We start from the raw sequence: 21,951 nt of genomic DNA, 5'->3' as shown, positions 1-21,951 counted from the left end.
CAATAAGTGTAAACACCAAAGAGCTACAAAAGTCTCCTAAAAACCATGTATTAAATAAACCCCCCAATGCTCACCTGGAGTAAGGTTCTCGCCCTGAAAAGAGGGCGCGGGGAGACAGCTATGGCACAGCCAGGAGCCAGACACGGTACAAAACTTGGGGACACAGCTGGGAGGGGCGGGGTGGAAGCTGCTCTCCTAGGCCCAGAAAGGGGCACATACCTGGGGTCTAGATCCAAAGCCAGGTCCCTGCTCAAGCTTCCACATATGCCAAGGGAGGCCAGGCCCCCTCCCCTCTAGCACTTGGGGTGTGGGGAGGCTGCAGTGAAATGCAGGGAGAGGCACCTGCTCCAGAAGCCCATGGAGCACGAGTCTCAGGGACCCTTCCTGGGAAGAGGACACAGAAGCCTGGAGCAGAGCTGCCTGGGCCCAGCCCAAGAGCACAGCGGGCATGATTAGCTCCAGGAGCGGTGCGAAGCGAGCAGTGCTGCTCCTGCTCACAGCATTGGAAGCTGGGGGCATCCACTTTCCCAGGGCACCTGCCTGCAGCTGGGGTCTAATCCAGACACCCCACATGGCCCAGCCTGCTGGAATGCCAGCCCTCGGCCTTTGCCCTGCAGCTGAACTGCTTGCTGCCGTGGCAGGCGAGTCTCTGCGACTCCTTGCTAGGCACTCGTGTTAATTCTCCCTGGGCCCCACCTGAGCAGCCTCTCGGGAGCAAGGAACATCTGGCAGGGCTGGGGTGCTGCTAGCCGTGAGGCTGCCACAGCTGGAGTGTGCTCTAGCACACCCAACCCTGAATGGGAGTGGGGGATGCACTCAGCTCTGACACTGTCCCTGTTGTATGTGATGGGGGCAGTTAGAAGCTTATCTGCTCCCCGCTGCCCTCCAGCACTGGAACCTCTGCCCTGCAGCCCCTGAGGCTAGGGTAACCCCCAGCCCACAAAACCAGGCCCAACAGCAGCACAGGGACCGGAGCCAACATGCAAAGTATTCCATGGGGACAGGGCCCCTGCAAGGGCAGTTGGCACCTAGCTAGCGCCCAGTGCAGCCAAGACTTGGCATGCTTTTCCGCAGTGCATGACTCTCAGCAGCAGAGCTGACTGGGACGCCAGCCGCCAGCCGTTCGCTGAGGAGACATGCGCTCCTGGAGGAGTGCTGCAGCACCCGGCTCACCAGGCCATAAGGACACGGTGTGAAATTCGGGTTTGGCTACTGCTTCCATTACAGGTCCTAAAAGAGTTTAAAGACATTCGAGCACTCCTTGGGCAGAGCGGATGGCAGGCAAAGAAGCTGCCAGCAGCCCTTTGACAAGCTGCCGCTGACTGTGGCCTCTCCCTGCCCTCCCATTCTTTGGTAACGGAGGCAGAATTAGCTGCTGCTCTCCCATGGGCAAACCTCGAGCCCTGCCAGCGCCCACCGGGAGACCAGGGAATGGAAGTTGAAGGGAATTTAAGGGGCCTTTGTGGTGTTTCTTCAGCAGAAAGAGCCTTCCCAAACCCCCTTCTCCACACGCTGGGTCACTTGCTAAAACTAGGTCCTGCATTCCTTCTCCCTCAGCCTGCCCTGGCATTGCCGAGTCCCTGCACCACAGGAGCAAGTTCTTTTACTTGCTGCATTCCTGCTCTGCCTAGGGTCGCTCCTTGCTTCCCTCAAAGGCCCTTTGCCCCTCTCTCCACATCGCCCCTCTCACAGAGCACCCTAGCTGTACTGGGCCCCGACATGCCCTTACTCAGAGCAGCACTATTTCTTTGCTCGGCACGCTATCCTCACACAGGGTACTAGAGCAACAGCTCAGGAGAACGGCCAGCCCGGAGCTGGGTGCCGGAGAGGACGTGGGGCTAGAACCACAGCCCGCTGAAGGTGCTAGCGTGGGGCTGGGATTCTGACCAAGGCTCCTGGTGAGTCTAGCTTAGTGCACGTGAAGGTGGTGAACTGTTTAGCACCTGGCAGACAGCCCACGCTACCTAAGTCACTGCCCCAGGAGAGCACCTTTCACAGCGGGGAAATGCAGGGGAAGGGACTTGCCCAAGTTTGCATACACCAGTGGCAGAGCCAGGACTAGTACCCGGGGCTTCAGACTCCCAGATCTCTGCCCCCTCTCCTAGGCCATGCAGCCTCCTTGTGTGGCTATGCATGAAAGCAACTAAGACAGGGCAGGGCTGTACTGAGCAGCCATAAATAAGGCATCCCCTACCTCTATGCCAGGGGGAATGAGCGGCAGTCCCAGCTTTGAAAGAGACGAGCCGGCCCTCCTGCGTGGTGCGGACAGGATATTGGGACTCAGTGCCAACCCACAACACTGCAGGGAGCCCCGACCTGAGATAGCCCTGGGGAGCAGGAGACGCACTCACAGGCTGAGTAATAAACACTTTCTAGCACCCCCGCCCACTCTTAGCACCGGCCATGGCAGAAAGCCTTGGCCTAGCTCCACTGCACCGGTGCTCCCCCATTGTATGGGGGGCCCAGAGGAGCAGGCAAGGGAGGAGGAAAGCTGAGAGCCAGAGTCAAGTTGCCTTACTGCTGCCGCTCACCTCTCTGCCTTTGCCCTCAGATGCTGGCGTAGCCATGCACACGGGTCGCCTGTGAGCGCGGGTAATGCTGACCAGGGAGCAGAGGTAGCCACCACAAGAGAGGCCCCAGGTGACCGTGCCACAGGCTCTTTGGCACCTGAGGGCACTAGAACGGTATGTGGCACTTGACACACAGGTCCCTGGCCCCAGCAGCAGGCTGGAAAGGGTTATTGCTCTGGTGGCATTGCTGCTGGTGTGTCGGGTGTACGGGCTGGACTCTGAGCACAGCAAGGCTAAAGCTGCAGACATACTGCCTCAGCCTCTAACGAGTAGACAGGGCAGAGCATGCACCATTTCCCCCTTGCAGGGACCCCTGGCCCAGCTCCCCAGGGCACAGCCCCACTACATGGAATGGGATGGAAAAGCCACATTTGCCCAAAAGCTGCCTGGGGGCCAGTGCCACAGGGACGGACAGGACAGAGGAGCAGCAGCTCCTGCCACCACCAGCACCATGGGCTCACCTGGCAGACTGCCCCTCGTGCCCAGGGCTTTGGATCAGAATGGGAGCCACAGAGGAAGCTCAGCCGTACAAACATGCAGCAGATTCCTGCAGGAGGACAGGTTCCTTCAACTTTCTAAGTGGCCCGGGAGGAGGACGTGGTGGCTGATTGAGGAAGCCGCTTCAGAACAGCAGAGGATGGTGCAGCAAAGCACCACAGCATTAGAAGCCCCCACAGCCTCCTCCCCTGCCTCTCCAGCACTGGCACAAAGCCTCAGGAGAGAAAGGGCCCCAGCCAGCACCAGGGGACCTTCCCTAGTTCACAGCATTAATCTACAGCAGCCAGCCAGCCCTGTGGGGCACAGAGGACGATGGAGATTAACCATCTCCGCCCTCTTTACTAACCTGAATATTTATAGGCCATTCTTCTGCCTTGGGAGAGTGCGAGACTGACCGGGAACCCAGCCTCTGGATGCTGACGCACACCAGGGCGGGTGCTCCCAGCCTGCCCAGCAGGGCTTTGCCCGCAGAGACTTTGGGGCAGTGCTTCCCAGGGGGGAGCATTCCTGCCTCATGAGACCCCGACTCCCATGGGCCAGTCGAGTTTACAGACCAGCACCAAAGAGGCACAGGGACCTGGCCAAGCCCAGCTCTGTGCAGGTTTGGCTCCGGCTAAGCAATGCCCCCTCAGGCTCCAGGGACACGCATTGCGGCCAACTTCTTCCACCTCCCACACTGGCAGTGCAGCCAGGCAGCGCCTGCTCTGGGGCAGGACAGAGTGCTGGTGACCTGGATTCTTTTAAAGTACAAATTCATTAAAGCCATCCGCAGAGAGCACTCCGGTCCCTGCTGGTGGGCAGGGTGCGCAGAGCATCCTCGCCGGCTTATGGCCATCTGGCCTCCCTTTGGGCCTTACTGCTCAGGCTGGAGTCTCTGCAGGCAATGCCTCCTCTCCCCTCTCTGCTGGGAAAGGCAGTGCCCACCTCCACCCCAGGCCGCTCCCACACACAGATCCCCCCCAAAACGGAGATCAGTGCAGCTGGCACAGCATCGTTTCGTGCGCTGGCAGGAGCCAGACAGGAATCTCCACAGGAGTCAATGCAAATCTTGGAGAGGCTGGATGCTGCCTCGGGGGATTCCCCACTCCGCCAGGGTCTTACACTAGCCTCAGCGCCCAAGGGGCCTCACACACTGGAATCACCACATCTGCAGGCCGGTGTGTGTGGCCCAGGCTCCCTGGAGCGTTGTCTGTTGCATTCAGACTCACTAGCCCAGGGACTTGACCCTTGGACTGCAGTTTAAAAACCCACAAATAAATCAAATCCCAAGAGCAATAGGCCCTCCCCCCGTCTCCTCTCCTCCCCACCCGGCTGCCCCAGAGCAACGCCTGGAGGCAGCGCTAATCCTTGCCCCTTGCACTTTCCCTGCTCCATCCAGGGTCCCCCTGCCTGTCACACCTCGGCAAAAGCCAAGCTGCTCTGCTCCTGCCGCTTCCCGCAGCGCCGGGCCACGAGGGCGAGGTAGAGCATGAGGAGCGCCACCCAGTAGCAGGCGTACAGGATGGCGCCAGAGATTAGGAAGGCCATCTCCGTCTCACTGAAGAGGTTCTGGCAGTACGCCGTGTAGGCCAGGCCCCCCAGCAGGACCGCCACCCACACAGAAACGGGGATGAGGCCAATGAAGTTGACCACAATGGTTTTGCGGCCAGAGGTGCCCCAGCCCGACTTGTTGATGGTGGCGATGGCAAACATTTTGGCTGGCAGGAGACTGGACATGTAGAGCAGGGAGTAGAGGGACATGAAGATCATCTCTGCATTGCCCCGCAGGAAGCACGCGTAGGTGGCTTTGATGATCCCCACCAGCTGCACTGTCAGGAGGAAGAGGAGGATGTTCCAGATGCGGCCCCGGTAAAACAGCTGGATGACAGTGGCAATGAGGAAGAAGGGGAAGAAGCCGGTCACCACGGACTCGTAGGTCATCCAGAGGTGATGCTTGTGGAACCACAAGGCGTTGTAGAGCCACTCCCTGAAGTAGGATTTGCTCCAGCGAGTCTGCTGGTTGAGCCAGCGGAGGTATTTGGTGGGCGTCTCAGTCAGACACTTGGAGCGGGCGGTGTACTTAGTCCTGTACCCGAGGCTCAAGACACGGTTGGTGAGGTGTCGGTCATCCCCAAAGCTGCACTTGCTGCCTAGGAACTTCTGATTGTACCAGTCCTCCAGGAACCGCTGCAGGAGGGTGTTGCGGTACATGCCCAGGGGCCCGCTGATGCACTGGACACAGCCGAAGTAGGACTGGCAGGCCCGCTCCACGTTGAAGGCCATCCAGTACCGCACGCTGCTCAGGAAGGAGATCCACGAGTCGTACTTGTTCAGGATCTGGGACGGCAATGCATGCAAGGAGACACCATAAGTACACAGCCCTGCAGAGCTTCCCTCCCCAGCTGAGACAGGGAGAGCAGCGCCTGCACTGTGGCCCCACTGGCTCCCATCAAGCAGGGTCCACAGCCTACCCTCGTCCCAGGACATACCATTCCAGGTGAGCACCCACCTGCGAGAGGTTGCTAAGCCAGCAGCAGCCCAGCAACGCAAAGGGGGCGGCTGAGAGGCCTTTGCTCCTGTGCAAGGAGAAGCCAGGCTTGCAGGGCAGAGCCCAGCAGACACTGACAGGCACCGGGGACGTTCCAAGGAGAAGTGAGGCTCCCAGGGAGGTACCTCTAGGACCTCAGCCCTGCTGCCCATTTATTCAGGGGGCGCTTCCCTGCCCTTCACTGGGCACCTGAGGGTGTCGCACCATTCACAGAGGATCCCCCAGCAGGCGGCAGTAAAATGGGGGTGGGAGACATTGCCCCTCCCATCCCCTAGTGGTTGTGCCTACGGGGCCAGGACAGAACCTACGCTGCCATGCTGAGCCGCCACTCCAAGCACTCCTCACGATCACAGCCAAAGCACGTGCCACCAGGCGTAGCACAGTGTGCAGGCGGCTCTGCTCTGCTCAGCTTGGAGCGAGCTGGCCCTCGATTCTCTGGGGTGGTGAAAGCTGCAGCCACCCCCGGAGCAGCCTTCTTTCCTGAGCGGTTCCAGCATGCTTCCTCGCCCCTAGGATTGCAGAGAGCGCCTCTTGCCTTGGCGTCCACGCACCTGGCTATGGTGCTATACCCGCCCTCCCAGCGCTGGCGCAGGGACTGGCTCGCTGCCCACTCACCAGCAGCTCAGCCAGTCTCACTTAGAACCTGGCACCCAACCCCCGAGGAGCCAAGTAATCCCACCCCATGGGGGCCCCTGCGTTCCCTGGGCTCGGCTCGCTCCGGCATTTCAGGACCTTTCACTCAACTCACGGGCCATTGGCTACAAGCCTTGGGTTTGTACCTGAACGTCTCCACCAACTCCGCCCACCTGGGGATCCTCCTCTAAAATGCGCAGCATCTCCACCGTGCAGGCTGGGTCCAGGACGGTGTCCGAGTCACACACCTGCCGAGCAGAGAGAAAACATCACGGCCTGCTCCGCCGACTCCTGCCCCCTCCCACCCACACACACCAGCGGGAGCCCAGCCTGCAAACCTGCACCCAGCAAAGCTGAGTCCCAGACTAGACAGCACCGCAGGCAAGCCCTAGGGGAGAGCCATGGGGTGAGCTCAGGCAGATAACCATCCTGCCACAGACAACTGGGGCCTACGAGGGCTGTGCCAGGAGCCCATTCTGAGATCTGCAAGGGGCACAGAGCCGCACGGCACCTGCAACGGCAAACCCCCTTCCCCCCTCCAGGGCAGGCGAACAGGAGCACACACCATGCAAGCTGCAGCAGTTTGGTACTTCCCACGTCACCTTTCCTCCTTGCTCTGGGCTCACAGATCCACACCCAGAGCCCGGGGCAACTGCATCCCTAGTTCTGAGCCCCAGGCAGGGTCTGTGCTGCCGAGAGGGCAGGAGGGAAGAGAGACATGCCTCTGTGCTATGCAGCTGGCAGGGAGAGGAGTCTGCCGCCAGGGGTGCACTAAGGGGCTCTCAGGGTGGGACAGGGAAGATGTCCAGGTAGTTTTGCTCCCAAGAGCTGAAATGACCGTAGTGAGTTACAGCCAGGGCCCCTCCAGCCCTGCCCATCCTGCTGCCTCCTCCGGCTTGGTTCTCTTCCTCGAGCAGCGTGCACATCCATGCACCACTTCTGCAGTGCCAGAGATGTTCGCTTTCTAATGTACCACGCCTTTGTGCACAGGGGACCCTTCGCTAGGGGCTCACTTCAAGCAAGGAGGAGCAGAGATCCCCAGGGATGATGTCCCTTCATGTCCCCAAGTCCCATTCTTGGAGAGGACACCTCGAGGCAGGAGTGGGAGGGACCCACTCAGCACAGGCTGACCCAGACAGTCGCCTCTGTGCTACAACTGCTGGCTGCTCTGGACTGCTTGCACTCCCCCCGCTGCCCCTTACACGCTCCTTACAGCTCCTTACACGCTGCCCCTTACACGGCTCCTTACACGGCTGGGCAAACAGAGCCACAGGCAGGAGAGGACAGAGCCGGGCGGGGACTGGATGCACAGAGGAAAGGCGCAGGATGGAGTGAACTGGGCCAAGGACACAGCGACTGCAGCACTGCTGCTCCCCACGCATGCACACCCCGAGCATCCAGACGCCAGCAGCCTGGCTGAGGCACTGCTACAGCCACAGCTCACCCCAGCGACACGTCGCTCTGTGCTAGAGGATCTCAACATGCTTTAAACACGAGTGAATCCCTTCCCACAGGCAGGCAGGGCAGGGCCACTGTCCCATTTTAGAGACGGAGGAACTGGGCAGAGAGCCAGGACAGGACCCTGCCATGGACTATCTGACCACGAGTGAGCTGGGAACAGAACCCAAGCGGCCCAGCTCTCAGCCTTCACCACAAACCCATCTCCAGCCTGCATGACCCAGCCAACCCCCAGGACATCTTCCGGGACACATCTCGGACTAGCTTTCATGTCCCCCCAGCTCACAGAGAAGTCTGCGCTGACAGCTGGACTCTGCAGCCCTCAGGACAAGCAGCCAGCCCAGCCCAGCCCACCAGCACCTCCTTTAAAAGCAAAGCAAAAATAAAACAGCTCCCCACGGGCCAGAGCGAACCCTGTGGGGAAGCCCAGCCAGCGCAGCAATATGCCCTGCCCGGGGAAGTGTCACCACCCTCCCATGGTGTTCCCCTTCCACGGTCCAGCCACCCAGGATCTGGGCACCCACCTGTATGTAGTCCACGGAGTCCCCGAGCGCTCTGAAGGCCGTGTACATCACCTCGCGTTTCCCCCCCCACTTCTGCATGACGCAGGAGTACGTGCTGTTCCGCACCAGCTGCTGGATGTGCCCCATCCCCTCCTGGAGGCTGCTGTCCGTCTCCCCCTCCCCCTTCTCGTGGAAGTTACTCTGCCAGACGTAGGAGCCCGTTTTCTCGGAGCCCATGACCTCGTTGAAGATATCCAGCATGTAGGTGTCATCCTGGCCGTTGCCGTCCACCACCATCACCACCTTGAGGTCGGGGAAGGAGATGCGCTTCACGGAGTGCAGACATTTCTTCAGGTAGTCGGGGTCCTCTTGGTAGGCGGCGATGCAGAGAGCCACGGAGCGCTGCAGCTTCACGGGCTGCCCCTCGAGCCGCATGTGCCGGTGCTCCATGAAGGCAAAGAGGCTCTGGATGAAGAGGTGCAGGCCTAGGATGGCACCGTACAGGCCGAAGGAGAGGTAGTGCTTCTCGGTGTGGATGAACTGGTAGCCGGTGATGTAGGCTGCGAGGATGCCGCCGAGCACCACTAAGGCGAAGAGGCTGGTACCGAAAACACGAAGGGCTGCGGTGAAACTCACTGGCATCTGTCCAAAGAGAAGGGACCAGAGGCTCTGTTAGGGGCACAACCCAAAGCCCTCAGGGGTCTCGGGGGGGGGGGCGGCTGGCTGAGGACCAGGACAGCAAGGCCTCGCTCTCCATGTCACAGAAGCAATGGTGCTGCCCGGCGTGGCCCAAGCAACCCTCACTCCAGTCACCCAACTGGCAAAGCAGGGGGCATTCATTCTGCCAGCCGGCCAAACGGCAGGGACCTCCCGAGTACCGAAGGCTACAGCCAGGACCGGGGCGCGTGCTGCAGCCAGGAGCGGGATTCCCATTCCCAGCCAGCTCCAGCTAGGAGGCAGTAACAGGCTGGCGCTCTGGGCCAGCCTCAAGCGCAGTTGTCGACTCGCACGGCCCTTTGGACCAGTGGGGATTGCCGAGTCAGCTTCCCACTGCCCTCTCGCTAGCCAGGTCGCTGCCAAGGGGCTCCCACGGCCTGCCATCTGCTCGGTGTCTTGTTCAGCTAGCCAGCCCTTTGGGGCAGCCTCCGTCTACGCCCTAGATAGGGCCGGGCACACGGCTGTCACTACACCCCACGGCGCCGCTAAGACACTGCAGACTCTCAGGACACGCACTCCCTTTCCCCAGCAGTGAAGGTGGTATACTCATGGAGACGGGGTCTGTCCTAGCAGCTGCCAGAAGTGCTGGCTGACCCTCTGCAGGGATCCCAAGCCCGGCTAGAGGGTTATGTGGCAGTGACCTTCCCAGGGACCTTCAGTTCTGAACAACGCAGGAGCCAGCCACTCAGACACACACACACACACACACACACAAAAACACACACATGCACACCGAGCATTACTGCATCTGCGCCTGTTTCTCCTGCTTCACAACCGGCACTGCAGGTGCCAAGTCAAGGGAAGGGAGCTCATCCACTTTCCCTAGAGCTTCTGCCTGAGAATTACAGCCAGTCTCAGCGAGTCAGGCTAACCTGGCCACCAGGCCCAGCAATGCAGTACCAAAGGGTGTGCTAGGGGAAAGCCAGCTCTGGCACCTGGAGCCTGCCCAGCCGCTGCCAGGACCCCCCCAGGAGCCTGCAGAGCTGCTTCTTCTCAGACTGCCAAGTGCCAGGCTGGGCTGGTGGCGTTTGCTGCAGGACAATGACGGGGGCTTTCATCCCGCTCCCAGCAGACCCAACAGCAGGGCAGACGGCATGTCATCGCTAGGACACATGGCACAGAGCAGTCAGGTGCTCACTGCCCTTACAAAGGGCCTGGGGGGGGGCGGGGGGAGATACATACAGAGAGTCCCCGTCCGCTTGGCAATCCCACGCCCAAGAGGAGGCTCTGCTCCTGGGAAGGGGCCAGTCAGCACCTGGCCTCCACGGCTGCCTCTCCACCCAGCTCCAACACCCACCTCACAGCTACTCCAGCCTCCCACGGCGAGCCCAGCCGCGGGGCAGGGACCCGCCAGCCCTGTGCCTCCACCACAGGCCAGGGGCTAACCCGGACAGAGCAGGCAGGTGCCTCCTTCTTGGTCCCAGCCCCACCCTCTCCACCGGCCAGGGCAGGCTCACTGTTAGTCCCCTCTGCCGCCTTGCAGGGGCTCTCTCAGTTCCACCCTGCAGGCCCACATTCCCCCGCCCAGCCACCGCCCTTACCTCACGTCCCCCGCACACAGGCCCTGGCCAGGCCGGCGGCTCTGCTGCGGGTTGTTATCTCATCGCATTAGTTAAAGAAAAACTTCTTTCAAAGTCAACCCAGTGCCAAGCCCCCCCAGAGCCTCCCCAGCTGGCAACGCAGCTGCCGCCGACCTCAGAGAGATGCAAGAGGCCCTGTTCCGTGTTGTCAGCGCCGCAGCCCGAGGCCAGGGCAGGAGTGGCCCCTGCAGCCCGGTTTCTGGTGCTTTCTCCAGTCCAGATGCGGGTGCCCCAGCAGACGCCAGGAACACCCAGCGTGCCTGGACGGTGGGGCGTTCCGCTCCCCCACCCAAGTCCCCCCCTTGGCTCCCCGTCCACGTACAAGGCCTCAGAGGAAGAGGCCCCAGGCAGAAAATGGGGCAATCCAAACCCACCCGGCCTCGGCGTACCAGGGGCTGACACCAAACGGGTTCTAAGAGCATCTCACCAGCGCCAGCTGCCCTGGCCCGGCTGCACGCAGGCGACCTACAGGACAACCGGAGCATCAGGCCCTTTGCGCCAAGACTGCACGGACCCGGGCACTGCCCAGTGTCGGTGGCTGCCGGGCTGGGAGCACGGACAGCGCCGCGCCCTGAGGAATGAGCCAAGAGCCCCCGGCTGCCAGAGCCCCAGGGAGGAGGCCCCGATCCCCACACAGGAGAACCGGGAGGATGATTTCAGGGGAGCCCGTCCCCGCCTGGGGAAACGCAGCCTCTGCCAGCCGCCCCAGCTGCCCAGCTCCCACCCGCCGGTCCCGGGCGAGCCTGCCCGCTGCCCCCGAGCGGAGCGGCTGGCCGAGCCCGGGGGGGCTGGGGAAGTGGGGCCCAGGCACCCCGCCGGCTCCCGGGCAGCGGGGCGGGGGCTGCCCGTTCCTGGGGGGCTCAGCGAGGCGGGAGCCAGAGACCGCGGTGATGGGCGCCGGGCAGGGTCCGAGCAGCGGGGCGGGTGGAGCCCATCGCCGCCCCCCCGAGCTGCGTCCGGAGCCGGAGCCCGCCTCGCCCCGCCCCGCACTGAGCCGGGCACGGAGCGGGGCGGCCCCGTCCGGACACCCCCTGGGTCCCCGCTCACCGTGGCGCCGGGCTCCCCGGGACCCGCCGCCGCCGCCGCCGCCTCCCGCGCCGCTCTGAGCCCGGCCCGGCCCGGCCCGGCCGCTTTTCAAGGAGGCGGCGGCCCCGGCCCCTCCCGCAGCCCGCGGCGGCCCCGCCTGTCCCGAGCCGGGGGGGCCGGGCTCGTCTTCCCGGCTGCAGCGCCCCCCCCAGCGGTGCCCACGGGCCGGGCCCGGCGCCGCCCTTCATCCCCCTCCGCCCGGCCCGGCCCGGCCCGGCCCGCCCTGCCCTCCACGTGCTCCCCGCGGGCAGCGCTGCGCGGCGGGGGCAGGAGCGGCTCAGACCGGCCCGGCTCGGCCCCCGGCCCGGCCCGGCGGGTCTCTGCGCCCCCCCCCCCCCCCGGCCGGGCTCCCCGCAGAGATGAGGGGTGCGGCGGGGCAGGCTGGCGCTGCGGGGCAGAGCCGGGCTGGGGCGGGAGGCGGGGGCAGGTGCCCGGGGCCAGGGGGGGAGAAAAGGGGAGACAGGTGATGGGAAAGGAGGGAAGCCGGTCACCTCCCCCAGGGAATGTGGAGTGAGACCCACAGCCTGGCCTTGTAGCCAAATACAGGCCGGCTCTGATCCGGAGCAGCCCCGCAGGTGACAGGTCCCTGCTGGCCTGGGGCACGTCCCCCCCGCTTGCACCGTACCTCTGCTCTGCGTCCCCGTCCCCATCCCCAGCCACGGCTCCTGGGTCCCCGCCGCGTGGCGGAGGGAGCCGGCGGGCCTGAGTCGTTCATGGTGGGGGCCCAGCGCACAGACCGTGCAGCCTCTTTCACTTCCCGGGGCAGGTTCTTGGCACGCAGCCCCTCTGCGCTACAGGTGGCAAACAGCTAAACCGCCCAGAGCTGGAGCCAAGGGTGTGTGGGGGGGAGGCAGAGATAAGAGACGGATCCATGCAGAGAGAGGCTCCAGCTCCTGGGGTTAGCGGTGCCTTTCCCTTCCCCGGGGGCATCCCGCTGGGCTCAGAACTCGCTCCGGTTGGGCTGACGTTTTCCAGCCGCGAGCTCTGCTTGAGGCTGAACCGATGGGGAAGCTGGGGCAAAACCTCTGCAGGGTATGAAAGGTGAACAAGAGACACCTCTGCCTGCACGACTTTCTTTGAACAAGCCCATCCCCAGAGGTGCAGGGGGGGTTGAGGTGCACACGGCGGCGGTGGTGGTGGGGTCTTTGTGAGATCAATGATGTGCGCCCGTCAAAGGGCAGTGCGCGAATCAGAGCAGAATTCAAGGGCAAACATCACCCGCGAGCGAGTGACCCTCTGATTCCTCCCCTTCTACAGCCTGGGTTTGCCATGAGCCTGGGCAGGACAGGGCACAATGGGGCCTTGTCTCTGGCTGAAGTCCCCGCAGGATCAGTTCAAATCCACACTGGAAACTCCCTGCCTGGCTGCCAGCACAGCCCCTGAAGCGAACAGACTGGAGGGTTTGTGACTGCCCTGTCCTCTCTGAGAGGTGGGGAGCAAGCTCCGGCCTGCCACATTGGTATGGAGGGAGTCGCTGGTTCAGGACAGACGGGGGAAGGGCGGAGGTGTTGCATGACACTTGGTCTGAGGTCCAGAAGCAGGTGAGAGGCAGAGCAGTTGAAAGTCTCTGGGTGAAGATGAAAGGGGGAACAGAAGGGTGATGTCAATGGGGATCTACCATAGATCACCAACTTAGTGAGAGGAGGTGGAGGAGCAATTTCTAGAACAAATAAGAGAGATCCCAAAGACAAGACCTGATAGTTGGGGGGACTCGAGCTAGCCAGCCCGCTGTGGGAAATGTAATACAGCAAAACACCAGGTGACCCGTAAGTCAGTATGGGGGATAACTTCTTGTTTCCGAAGGTGTAAGATGCAACCAGCCACTTCAGATCTGACCCGGAGCAACAGGGAGAAATTGGCTGCGAATCTGAAGGCTGATGGCAGTTGGAGTGACAGTGAGCATGAAATGAGAGATCGTGAGGCTAAGGAAAGGAAGGCGCGAGAGCAGCAGAATAAGGAGCCTGGGCTACAAAAAAGGCGACTTTAACAAACTCAGAGACCTGGTGGGGAAGGTCCCAAGGGAAGAAAATCTAAGGGAAAAAGAAGTCCAGAGGGCTGGCATGTCTCCACGAGCCAGTACTAAAGGTACAACAGCAAACCATCCCGATGCACAGGGAAGACAGGAAGAATAATACGAGGCCAATAATGACCTGACAATCAAAGAGGACTCCTACAAGAAGTGGAAATCTGGACAAATTGCTAAGGAGCCGCACAAAGAAATGGCACAAGGTCGTAGGGACACAGTCAGAAAGGCTAAGGCAGGACATGACTTACACCTGCCAAGGGACATCAGCGCCAACAAAAAGAGGCTTTCAAATGCATTAGGAGCAAGGGGAAGCTGAAGGGAGCCGCAGGTTCCCCGCCTAGCAGGGGAAGGAAGCGAGCAATGGCGGAGGTGTTTAATGCCTGGTTTGCGTCAGGCTTCACTGAAAAGGTCAGTTGTGAGCAGACACTTCACACAACTCATGTTATCGACGAGCAGGAAGGACCGCAGGGCAAACTAGGCAGAGAACGAGATAAAGACTAGCTAGGTAAGTGAGGTGCATTGAACTCATCAGAGCCTGATGAAATTCATCCCAGGGCAGTGAAGGAACTCGCTGATGCAACCGTGGAGCTGTTAGCAGTTCTTTGTGCGACCCCAGGCAGGACGGGTGAGCTCCGAGGACTGGAGAAGGGCAAACACGGGGGTTCTTTTTAGCAAGGAACAAAGCGGTCCCGGGGAATTACAGAGCAGTCAGCCAAACTTCCGTACCGGGAACACGTGATTAAACAGAGACTGTAATACCTAGAGGATAACAGCCTGATAATGAGTAGCCAGCACGGATTTGTCAAGGGCAAATCATGCCAAACCCACCCCATATCCCTTTTTGACAGGGTTACTGGCCTAGTGGGTGGGGGGAAGCCGCAGACAGGATATAATCTGGATTTTAGGGAGGCTTTTGACACAGTCCCAGGTGACATTCTCATAAGCAAACCAGGGAAATGTGGGTTAGATGACATTACTATAAACTGAGTGAAAAATTGGTTGAAAGCTGCACTCAAAGCGTAATTATGAACGGTTCTCTGTCAGCTGGGGGTACCAGTCAATATGTTCATCAATGACCTGGAAAATGGCGGCGCTGATGGTATGCTTGTAAGAGCTGCAGACAACACCAGGCTGGGAGGGGTTGCAAGCACTGTGGAGGATGGGATTAGATTTCAAAATGAATTCAATTCTACACTGGAGAATGGCTCTGAAATCGTCACCATGACATTCAATACAGGGACGTGTAAAGTGCTGCACAGAGGAAGGACAAAGCACCTGCACAACTACAGACCGGGACTAACTGCAGAAAAGGATCTGGGGGTCACAGTGGCTCACACAATGACGATGGCAGCAATGCACCGCTACTGCGACAAAGGCTAAGAAGATAGGACACGACGTGATGGGCTTCATCTGCAGCCAAGGAGATTGAGGTTCCATACCAGGAGAAACTTTCTATGCAGAAGGACAGTTAAGCTCTGGAACAGGCTTCCAGGGGAGGTGGTGGGACCTCTCTCATTAGAGGCCTTTCTGTTCAAGTTGGACAAACACCTGCCAGGTGCTGGGTGCTGGGTGCCGGTGCCGAGGGCTGGCTGGCCCCGAGAGTGGCATTTCTAGGGTTCTCTGATTCACTACAAGGGGAGCTCAGCTGGGTGCCGGGGGTGAGTCTTGGAAGAGGAAGTTGCTGCGTGGCTACAGTGCCAAGGACATGCAGCGATTTAATGACCTCTCTCATCCCCGACACACCTCCGCCTCCCTCCTCCTCCTCCTCCTGGCCAGCCGAACCAGCCGGTCCCCTGCCGCCGCCACCCGCTGCTTCGCCCTGATTGTCTGAGGGGCCCATGAAGACAAGGTGCGGGTTTCCCCCTGTGATAGTTGCTCCCTTCTCCAGGGGGCCAGGCTACTTCCAGGGAAAAGCCATGGCAGCAGAACGGCAGCGGGCGCCAGCGACCGGGCCCATTCCCAGGGTCCTACAGCCCAGGGCCGCGCGAGGCCGGCCGCGGTTCGGGTCAGTTCGGCAAACTGGCTCAGAGGCGGCCCATGCAAAACAGCCCCAAACCAGGCTAGACACCAACATTCAAAGGGTTAAAAAACCCAGCCCCCAATTCCCAGCCGCCGGCCTCCCCCCAGCTCGCCACGTGCACCCAGCCGGCATCCCAGCACCCGGCCGTGCCGCAGCGCCGAGCTGCCTGGGAAAGTAGAGCCGGGCCCGTCCTCCCCCCTCACCGCGGTGCTGGGCGGGAGCAGAGGGGCGGCTGAGTGTGCCTGCCCGGGCAAACCTAGAGTGTGACAAGGCCTGGGGCTGGGCGCTGAGCCCCTCCCCCATGCAGAGCCCCACGTGGCTGGGGGTGACCCTGCCGGCCTGGGCCGCCGCGCGCTGGGAAGTGGCAGGCGCTGGGCTGGCGCACGGCAGAGGGCTCGTTGTAAGGAGACGTGACAGGGCCCGGCTGCTCCAAGGAGCAGGAGCCGTTCTTTTGTGGCCTCCTGCGGGCCTCTCGGAAGCTGCTGGCGCCGCCCTTCAGACACGGGCCCCAGCCAGCACGGCCCTTGGGGGGGCTGCGAGCGCTGCCGCCCAGGGAATTCTGCGCTGCTGGGCCGGCCCAGCGCCTGTGGCAGGCATGCCCTCGCACACCCCGTCACGGGCAGAGCAGGGGCGCCGACACACGCCCCAGGAAGAGCAGCTGCCAGAAGAAACGCGCCCCTGGGGCAATTCCTGGGAGCCCCTGGGCAGCCTGCGCCTAGTGCTGGGAGGACGCACCTGTCACAATCCCGCGGCTCGTGGGCAGGGAATCGGAGGGGGGTGTGTGTGTGTGTGTGGGGGGGGGGGTTGTCTAGCTGGCTCTTGAGCTGCCTCTCTGCCGGCAGCATGGGGCAGAAATCAGCCCTGCGTGGGTGCAGGAACTGCCCCTTATCCCCCTGCAGCCGGGGCCGGCCTCTAACCGGCAAAAGAAAGGCCGGTCTGAAAGAACTCCCCGCTCTATTGTGTGTCTGCGAAGCGGCTGCCGGCGGCTGGGGTCAGGGGAGCAGGGCAGGGAGTTCTCACTGCCTCTGCCTTTAGAGAGCACCACACACGCGGCAGCCGGGGCTGTGGTGCCCGGGTGCAGTGGGGCGCAGGCAGCGGGGGGGACGCGCACACACCCACCAAATATTTTATGTTCCTCCCCAGGTAACGGGTAAAGCGGTGCAGAAAATCACAGTCACTCGGTTGTAAAATCGCAGCTTCTTACCTTTCGATGCAAAGCCGCCTGCAGACACCGCGCGGCCCGTCCCTGCCCGTGGCTCGCTGCACCAGCACTTCCCAAGGTATAAATAAAATGTCCTGCCCCGCCTGCACAGCGAGCTCCGTGTGCGCAGAGGGAGGGTTGTCGGCAGGATCCCAGAGACGCTTCAGTCAAAAATCTTCCCCGGCTGCGCGCTGGGGGAGGAGGCAGGGCTCAGACAAACAGCCCGGGATGGCCAACGCCAACACGACGTGTGCTCTGCCCAGCCCAGGCCAGCGAGGACCCTGCACCGTGGAGCGGGGAGGAGGGCTGGGACGCCTGCCCGAGGGAGCTGAACCTGCAGCACCCCGGCCTTCCCCAGGAAGGACGCTGCGACCGTGCTAGGCTGCTGCTTCCCCTCCGCGCACAGCCCAGACCATAAAGCTATTCTTAGCCGCTATAAACTCGTTTCTCCACCCAGCCGGCTGTGGAACCTGCGGCTGTGGCGCCGGGCAGCTCATGGTAGGTAGCTGAAAGCAGGGTTGGTTTGCCGAGGGTGGGGAGGGGGAGGCAGCGCGGCTGCGATTCAGACACACGACACTGGGCGTCCTTGTACCTCGACGTGGGGACGGCTCGGCATCGCCGGCTCCTCACCTAGCAACTGTCAGCAGCCGAGGCCGGGCCTCAACCTGCCGGGCCACGACCTCTACGCAGCCCTGGTGCGTCCCAGGCGGGAGGCAGGTGGCCGGCCCGGAGCCACACTGGCCATTAACCCGCCCGCTGCGGGGCTGGGCAGGGAAAGGGCGCAGGGGCTGCCGCAGAACCTGTGCGGTTCAATGCCGGCACGCGCAGGGAAATCGCCCCACCTGCTGCTCTGTCACCGCGCTCAGCCCCCGGGGGCAGGGCTCGGGGCAGGAGGCAGCCGCGACTGTAACGTGCCCTGTGCTCTCCCCGCTGGCGCCGGACAGCAGCGGGGGGGGGTGTCTGGGCGACTGGGGCCCTGCACCCAGCCCCAGCCTGTGGCTTCAGGGGCAGTGGCTTCAGGGGGGCTGCGGCTGGGGGGTAGCTCCAGAAGCAGGGCTGGGCGTCGGTGCGTGTCTGGGGCCACGCCGCGGCCGGGGGCTCTGGGCTCACGGACGTGGTGCTGGGGCCGGGCAGAGGCCTCAGGGATCCCGGGGTTTAATGTTTGTTCTCAGGCGTTTCTAAGGGGTCAGGGCCCAGCCCTGGCCCAGCAGAACGTGAACAGCGGCAGCTCCTCTCCGTGCCTGGGGAGCGGGAGACCCTGGCAGACCCTCGGCACTGACACACCCCAGTGCAGAGACTTCGGCGCCCACCACGGCCAGCCAGCGCCAGGCTTCCTGGCCCCGAGGGGCCCCTGCGGCTCTGGGGTGAAGCCCTGGCCCTGCCGCTGGGCTGGCCCTCGAGGGCAGCACATGCACACAGCCGGCCGGGTCAGTCGGTGCCCTGCGCAGGGCAGTCAGCGGTGTCGGTGCCGGCCCCAGGCTATAGGCTCTGCAGACGTCACCCCCCCCCCAAGACACACAGCACACGGCCAAGCGGGGCTGGGGCAAGAGCACGAATCCTGTCAGCGGCTGAGCCAGCGCCGGGGGAGCAGAGTCAGTTCTGGTTTCCTCTGGACCCCCCATGACCGCCTCATCTCTGCTCGTGCTGGGGGCCCAGGCCCCTGGGTCATGCACAAGCAGGGGGGAGGGAGGAGTCAGGTGTGCTCCGAGCTCCCCCCACCTCACTTCCCCATTGACGGCTCCTTGTGGGCCAGGGACAGTTCAGATCAATGCACGGCCCACAGCTGAGCACCCGTGACCAGGCCAGTGACACGGGTGGCACAGACACAGGACGGGCCATACCAGGCCTCACCTTAGCAAGCCTCAGTTTCCCAAGCACAAACCCGCAGTGGCCCCACACCGGATCCTGCTTGGGCAGCGAAGCGGGACAGCTCCCAGGCCTGGGTGACGACTCTCTCGTCCTCCTCTGGGTTCACTCGGGTCCTGCTCTATTTTCTGAGTCCCTCCTAGTGGGGTTTTGGCTACCCCGAGGCCTCTGCTCTGTGAGCCCCTGGAGCAGGGTCTAGGTTACCCGAGGCCTCTGGTCTTAACCCTTCTTCTGTCTGACAGTCTCACCGGCCTCTTGGCTAGCCGAGGTACAGCCGGCACAGCCAGCGCCCAGGGAGCTCCCCAGCGCTTACACCCGCGTCCCAAGCAGCCACAGGTCCCCAGAGGATGCAAAACACGCTGTGCCAGCCAATGCTGCGGCAGACTCCAGTTAACTGATCACGCGGGAGGGGCTGATATTCACTTCGCGTGGGTCACCCCCTCGGGCACCCGCCGTCACGGCATTCCACAGCGTCGTTGACCCGGGTCAGCCCGCCCCGATTCGCCATTACACACCCCCACCTGTGCACAGCAGGCCAACCGGCCCCAGGCTGCCCGGCACCATCGGGCTCCACCCCAGCAGTTGCTGGACAAACACCCGTCACACACGTTGATCCCAAGTGCCCATTTGGCCTTTTCAGCGATTCCCCCCCTCCAGCGCGACGGGGCCCTGCTCCCAGGAGCCTCCAGCCCGCAGGCTCCCCCGCCTCGGCCAGGGCGATGCCATGGAGTGACTCAGCCCCGTCCCAGCAGCCCTGGTTTTTAAAGGAAGGCGCTAGGGACCAGCGGGGCTGGACAGAGCTTTAGCCTGGTGCCCACGGTGCCGGACCCTCCCTGGCTCGCCCCGTGCAGCTGCCGTGGAGGGGCTGGGCTGAAAAGGAGGGCAGGGCGTTGCAAGCTTTCCCCATGGCGTGGTCCCCGCCTAGAGGTGTCATGGGGCGCTCCGGGCATGGGGACTCATGCCAGGAACCCCACCTCCTCCTCTGCCTGCCCCACTGGTCACAGACCAGCCATGCAGCAACTCCAGCCACTGCTGGCATGGAAGAGGCCCGTAGGGAAGTGGTCACGGGTTGGTTGGTGGCCCAGCCCCAGCGTCCAGAAATCACCCGTCCCGGCCAGCCCCTCTCACACACGCTGGCCTTGCAATCACGTTGTTCAGCTAACGAACGTGGCTCTGCTTCTTTGCCTTCCTCAGGGGCTCCTTTCCCAGCTTTTCCCCACCACGGGGGCCAGAAACCTCCTTTTGAAAACCCCCGAGCCGAGACTCTCCTGCAGCGACGGCTCCAGGAGGCGGCAGCCCCGGACAGCCGCCAGCTCGCCCCAGACCATCGCCCTCAGCTCTCAGGCAGGTCGTCTCACCTGCCCCCCGCTGCCAAAGCACTTTAAAAGAGAGAGAGAGGCTCTGCAGGTCACTGCTGGAAACCTGCCAGCGGAGCGCTGCCCTGCTGCCCTGCCCCGCACCCGGCCTGGGCAGGGAAGTGGAACGAAGGCCTCGTGGTCTAACTCGGCCAGGCCTATCAGACCATCAGCATTCACTGGACCCGCCTGCTGCCTCTGCACAGCCCAGGCCACCAGCGCAGGGGCCAGCCCAGAGGCGTCAGGGCAGCAGGCTGCGTGGAGGACTCTAGGGGAAGGATCCTACCTTGCATTTCACAGGGCACGGGCCAGGTCAATTCCCCCCCCGCTGGAAGTGAAAACAAATCCATTTCTGCAGCTTCCCTCCCTGGGGCAGGTGCACCCGCTGGTTACCACAGGGCGCTGCCCCCGGGCCGGGGCTACACGCTCACCTGCTACCGAGGGCCAGCATCCCCTGCCCAAAGTTAGCTTCTTTACCAAGGGGGAGCGACAGAGCATGTGCTGAAAGTGCCCCTCCCTCTGCCAAGAGCTCCGGACCGGGGAGGGGGCGCTGCCAAGCCAGCTGGGCCCGGGGTAGGTGTGGTTAACATCAATGGGAAAGCTGCCCCACGCCCGGCCAGGACCCAAGGGACGGGCTCCAGGGGGCTGATTTGGAAATAATCCCAGCAGAAAGGTGGTTGTAACCCAGATCCACCTCCCCCGCTGCTTTTACAACCCCAGTGTGCCCCCGAGACAGAGCCCCCGAGAAACGGGAGTGAACAGCAGTGGCAGAGCCCCACGGTCACACACAGCGAGAGTGGAACACCCGAGAGCTGCTCTCGTCCCTCGGGTCACCACGCGCCAAGGAGGCCAGGCGCACAGGCGGGAGGGTTTTCTTTCTTTAATAATGTCTTTGCATTTGGAGCAGTGAGTCCCCCCCCAGTCTGAGCAGGCTGCTGGAACCCCCTGGGACGTCCGGCCCGATGCCCCTGGCTCCTCTGGGTGACGGCTTTCATCCGTTACACGTGAACCTGAGGGCAGAGCGAATGGACTCTGCACAGCTCGGGGCTTTTCCCTGCCCAGCCTGGCTGGGTTCAGAAGAAGTTTGGTTTCTGTTTGAAAAGCGGCGGCGTTGTTCCCGGGACAGGGAAGCAGCCGCCTGCACCAGCTCTGGGCATCCCGCCGTGCAGCGGGGACGCAGCAGTGTTGCAGTCTGCCGGGCAGGAAGCCCCACTTCCATTTCTTGCAGATTCCATGGACGGAGCCTCAGTTCCAGTGGACTCAGGCAGGCCAGAACGCAGGCAGGCAGGGCCCAGGTCACAGAGGCCTGGAGGCAGGAGCCTGGGATGTGTTAAATGCTTTCGGCAACCAGGAGGCAGAAGGGGACGAGGCGGTGGGATGCCGGAATCTCGGCCTCTCTCGCTGGCACAGACAAGCAGGCGCGACTCGGCCGTGGAAGTCTGGCTGTGGGTGGCCAGGAGCCCGCCGGCCTGTCCTGCTGTGCAATCCCACCATCTGGCTAAGGCAGGACCCGGAGCTTCTTCTCTAGGGTCTGTGGGGGGAACAAGAACCTCTTCATGATGTCCTCGAGCTCCTGCAAGGCCAGCTGGGCGTGAAGCACGGTGACCTCATCACGGTCACAAGCCACCACCGACTTCAGCAGGCGGTAGAGATCCCGCAGCACGTCCCTGAGAACCTGGGGAGACACAGGCAGGAGTCACCGTCAGCACCTCCAAGCGTCGCGTTAGCGGCCTAGATCTTCACTTTAGGAACAGCCAGCCACAAGCTGCTTCTGTGCACAAGCACCCGTGCCCCCTTGGGCAGAGATCCCCGCTGCCTTCTGCCTGGCACCCCAGCCCTGTCAAGTCACAGGGTACTACAGCAAATCACAGCAGTAGGATCACTTGGACAAACCCCTTCCCCTCGGTTTCC

The 21,951-nt window shown here is 62.6% G+C and overlaps 2 protein-coding genes across 3 annotated transcripts in view; both read right to left on the bottom strand.

Moving 5' to 3' along the window:
* Positions 1-316: 316 nt before the first annotated feature.
* Positions 317-11,586, bottom strand: HAS3 (hyaluronan synthase 3). Of its 2 annotated transcripts, none has more exons than XM_067536755.1 (4): positions 11,534-11,586; positions 8,211-8,831; positions 6,375-6,476; positions 317-5,384 (listed from the first exon to the last, which is right to left on the bottom strand). In XM_067536755.1, exons 2-4 carry the CDS (start codon positions 8,829-8,831, stop codon positions 4,461-4,463), a joined length of 1,647 nt encoding a protein of 548 aa, XP_067392856.1. In that variant the 5' UTR covers positions 11,534-11,586; the 3' UTR covers positions 317-4,460. The 2 variants fall into 2 exon arrangements, with proteins under 2 accessions (XP_067392856.1, XP_067392857.1); XM_067536756.1 differs by having other exon boundaries at positions 6,402-6,476.
* An 8,196-nt stretch (positions 11,587-19,782) lies between these two features.
* Positions 19,783-21,951, bottom strand: part of TANGO6 (transport and golgi organization 6 homolog) — an 86,634-nt gene continuing 84,465 nt past the window's right edge. Inside the window, exon 18 of the mRNA XM_067536728.1 lies at positions 19,783-21,715. Coding sequence (XP_067392829.1) covers positions 21,539-21,715 — 177 coding nt within the window. The 3' untranslated portion in view covers positions 19,783-21,538. The remainder of the gene's footprint in view (positions 21,716-21,951) is intronic.

Source organism: Emydura macquarii, unplaced genomic scaffold (genome assembly GCF_026122565.2).
Source record: "Emydura macquarii macquarii isolate MOO-44397 ecotype Brisbane River unplaced genomic scaffold, CSIRO-AGI_Emac_v2 contig_3647, whole genome shotgun sequence".
NCBI classification, from domain to species: Eukaryota; Metazoa; Chordata; order Testudines; family Chelidae; genus Emydura; species Emydura macquarii.
Note: the sequence above shows the minus strand (reverse complement) of the source record. Positions and strands in the feature narration are given on the sequence as shown.

What these genes read in the sequence shown, in the direction of transcription:
- HAS3 (XM_067536755.1), bottom strand. Translation starts at nt 8,831, where the DNA reads ATGCCAGTGAGTTTCACCGCAGCCCTTCGTGTTTTCGGTACCAGCCTC. An exon ending in ACTCCGTGGACTACATACAG is followed by an intron (nt 6,477 to 8,210) that starts GTGGGTGCCCAG and finishes TCTGCTCGGCAG; the next exon opens with GTGTGTGACTCGGACACCGT. An exon ending in GAGTTGGTGGAGACGTTCAG is followed by an intron (nt 5,385 to 6,374) that starts GTACAAACCCAA and finishes TTGCCGTCCCAG; the next exon opens with ATCCTGAACAAGTACGACTC.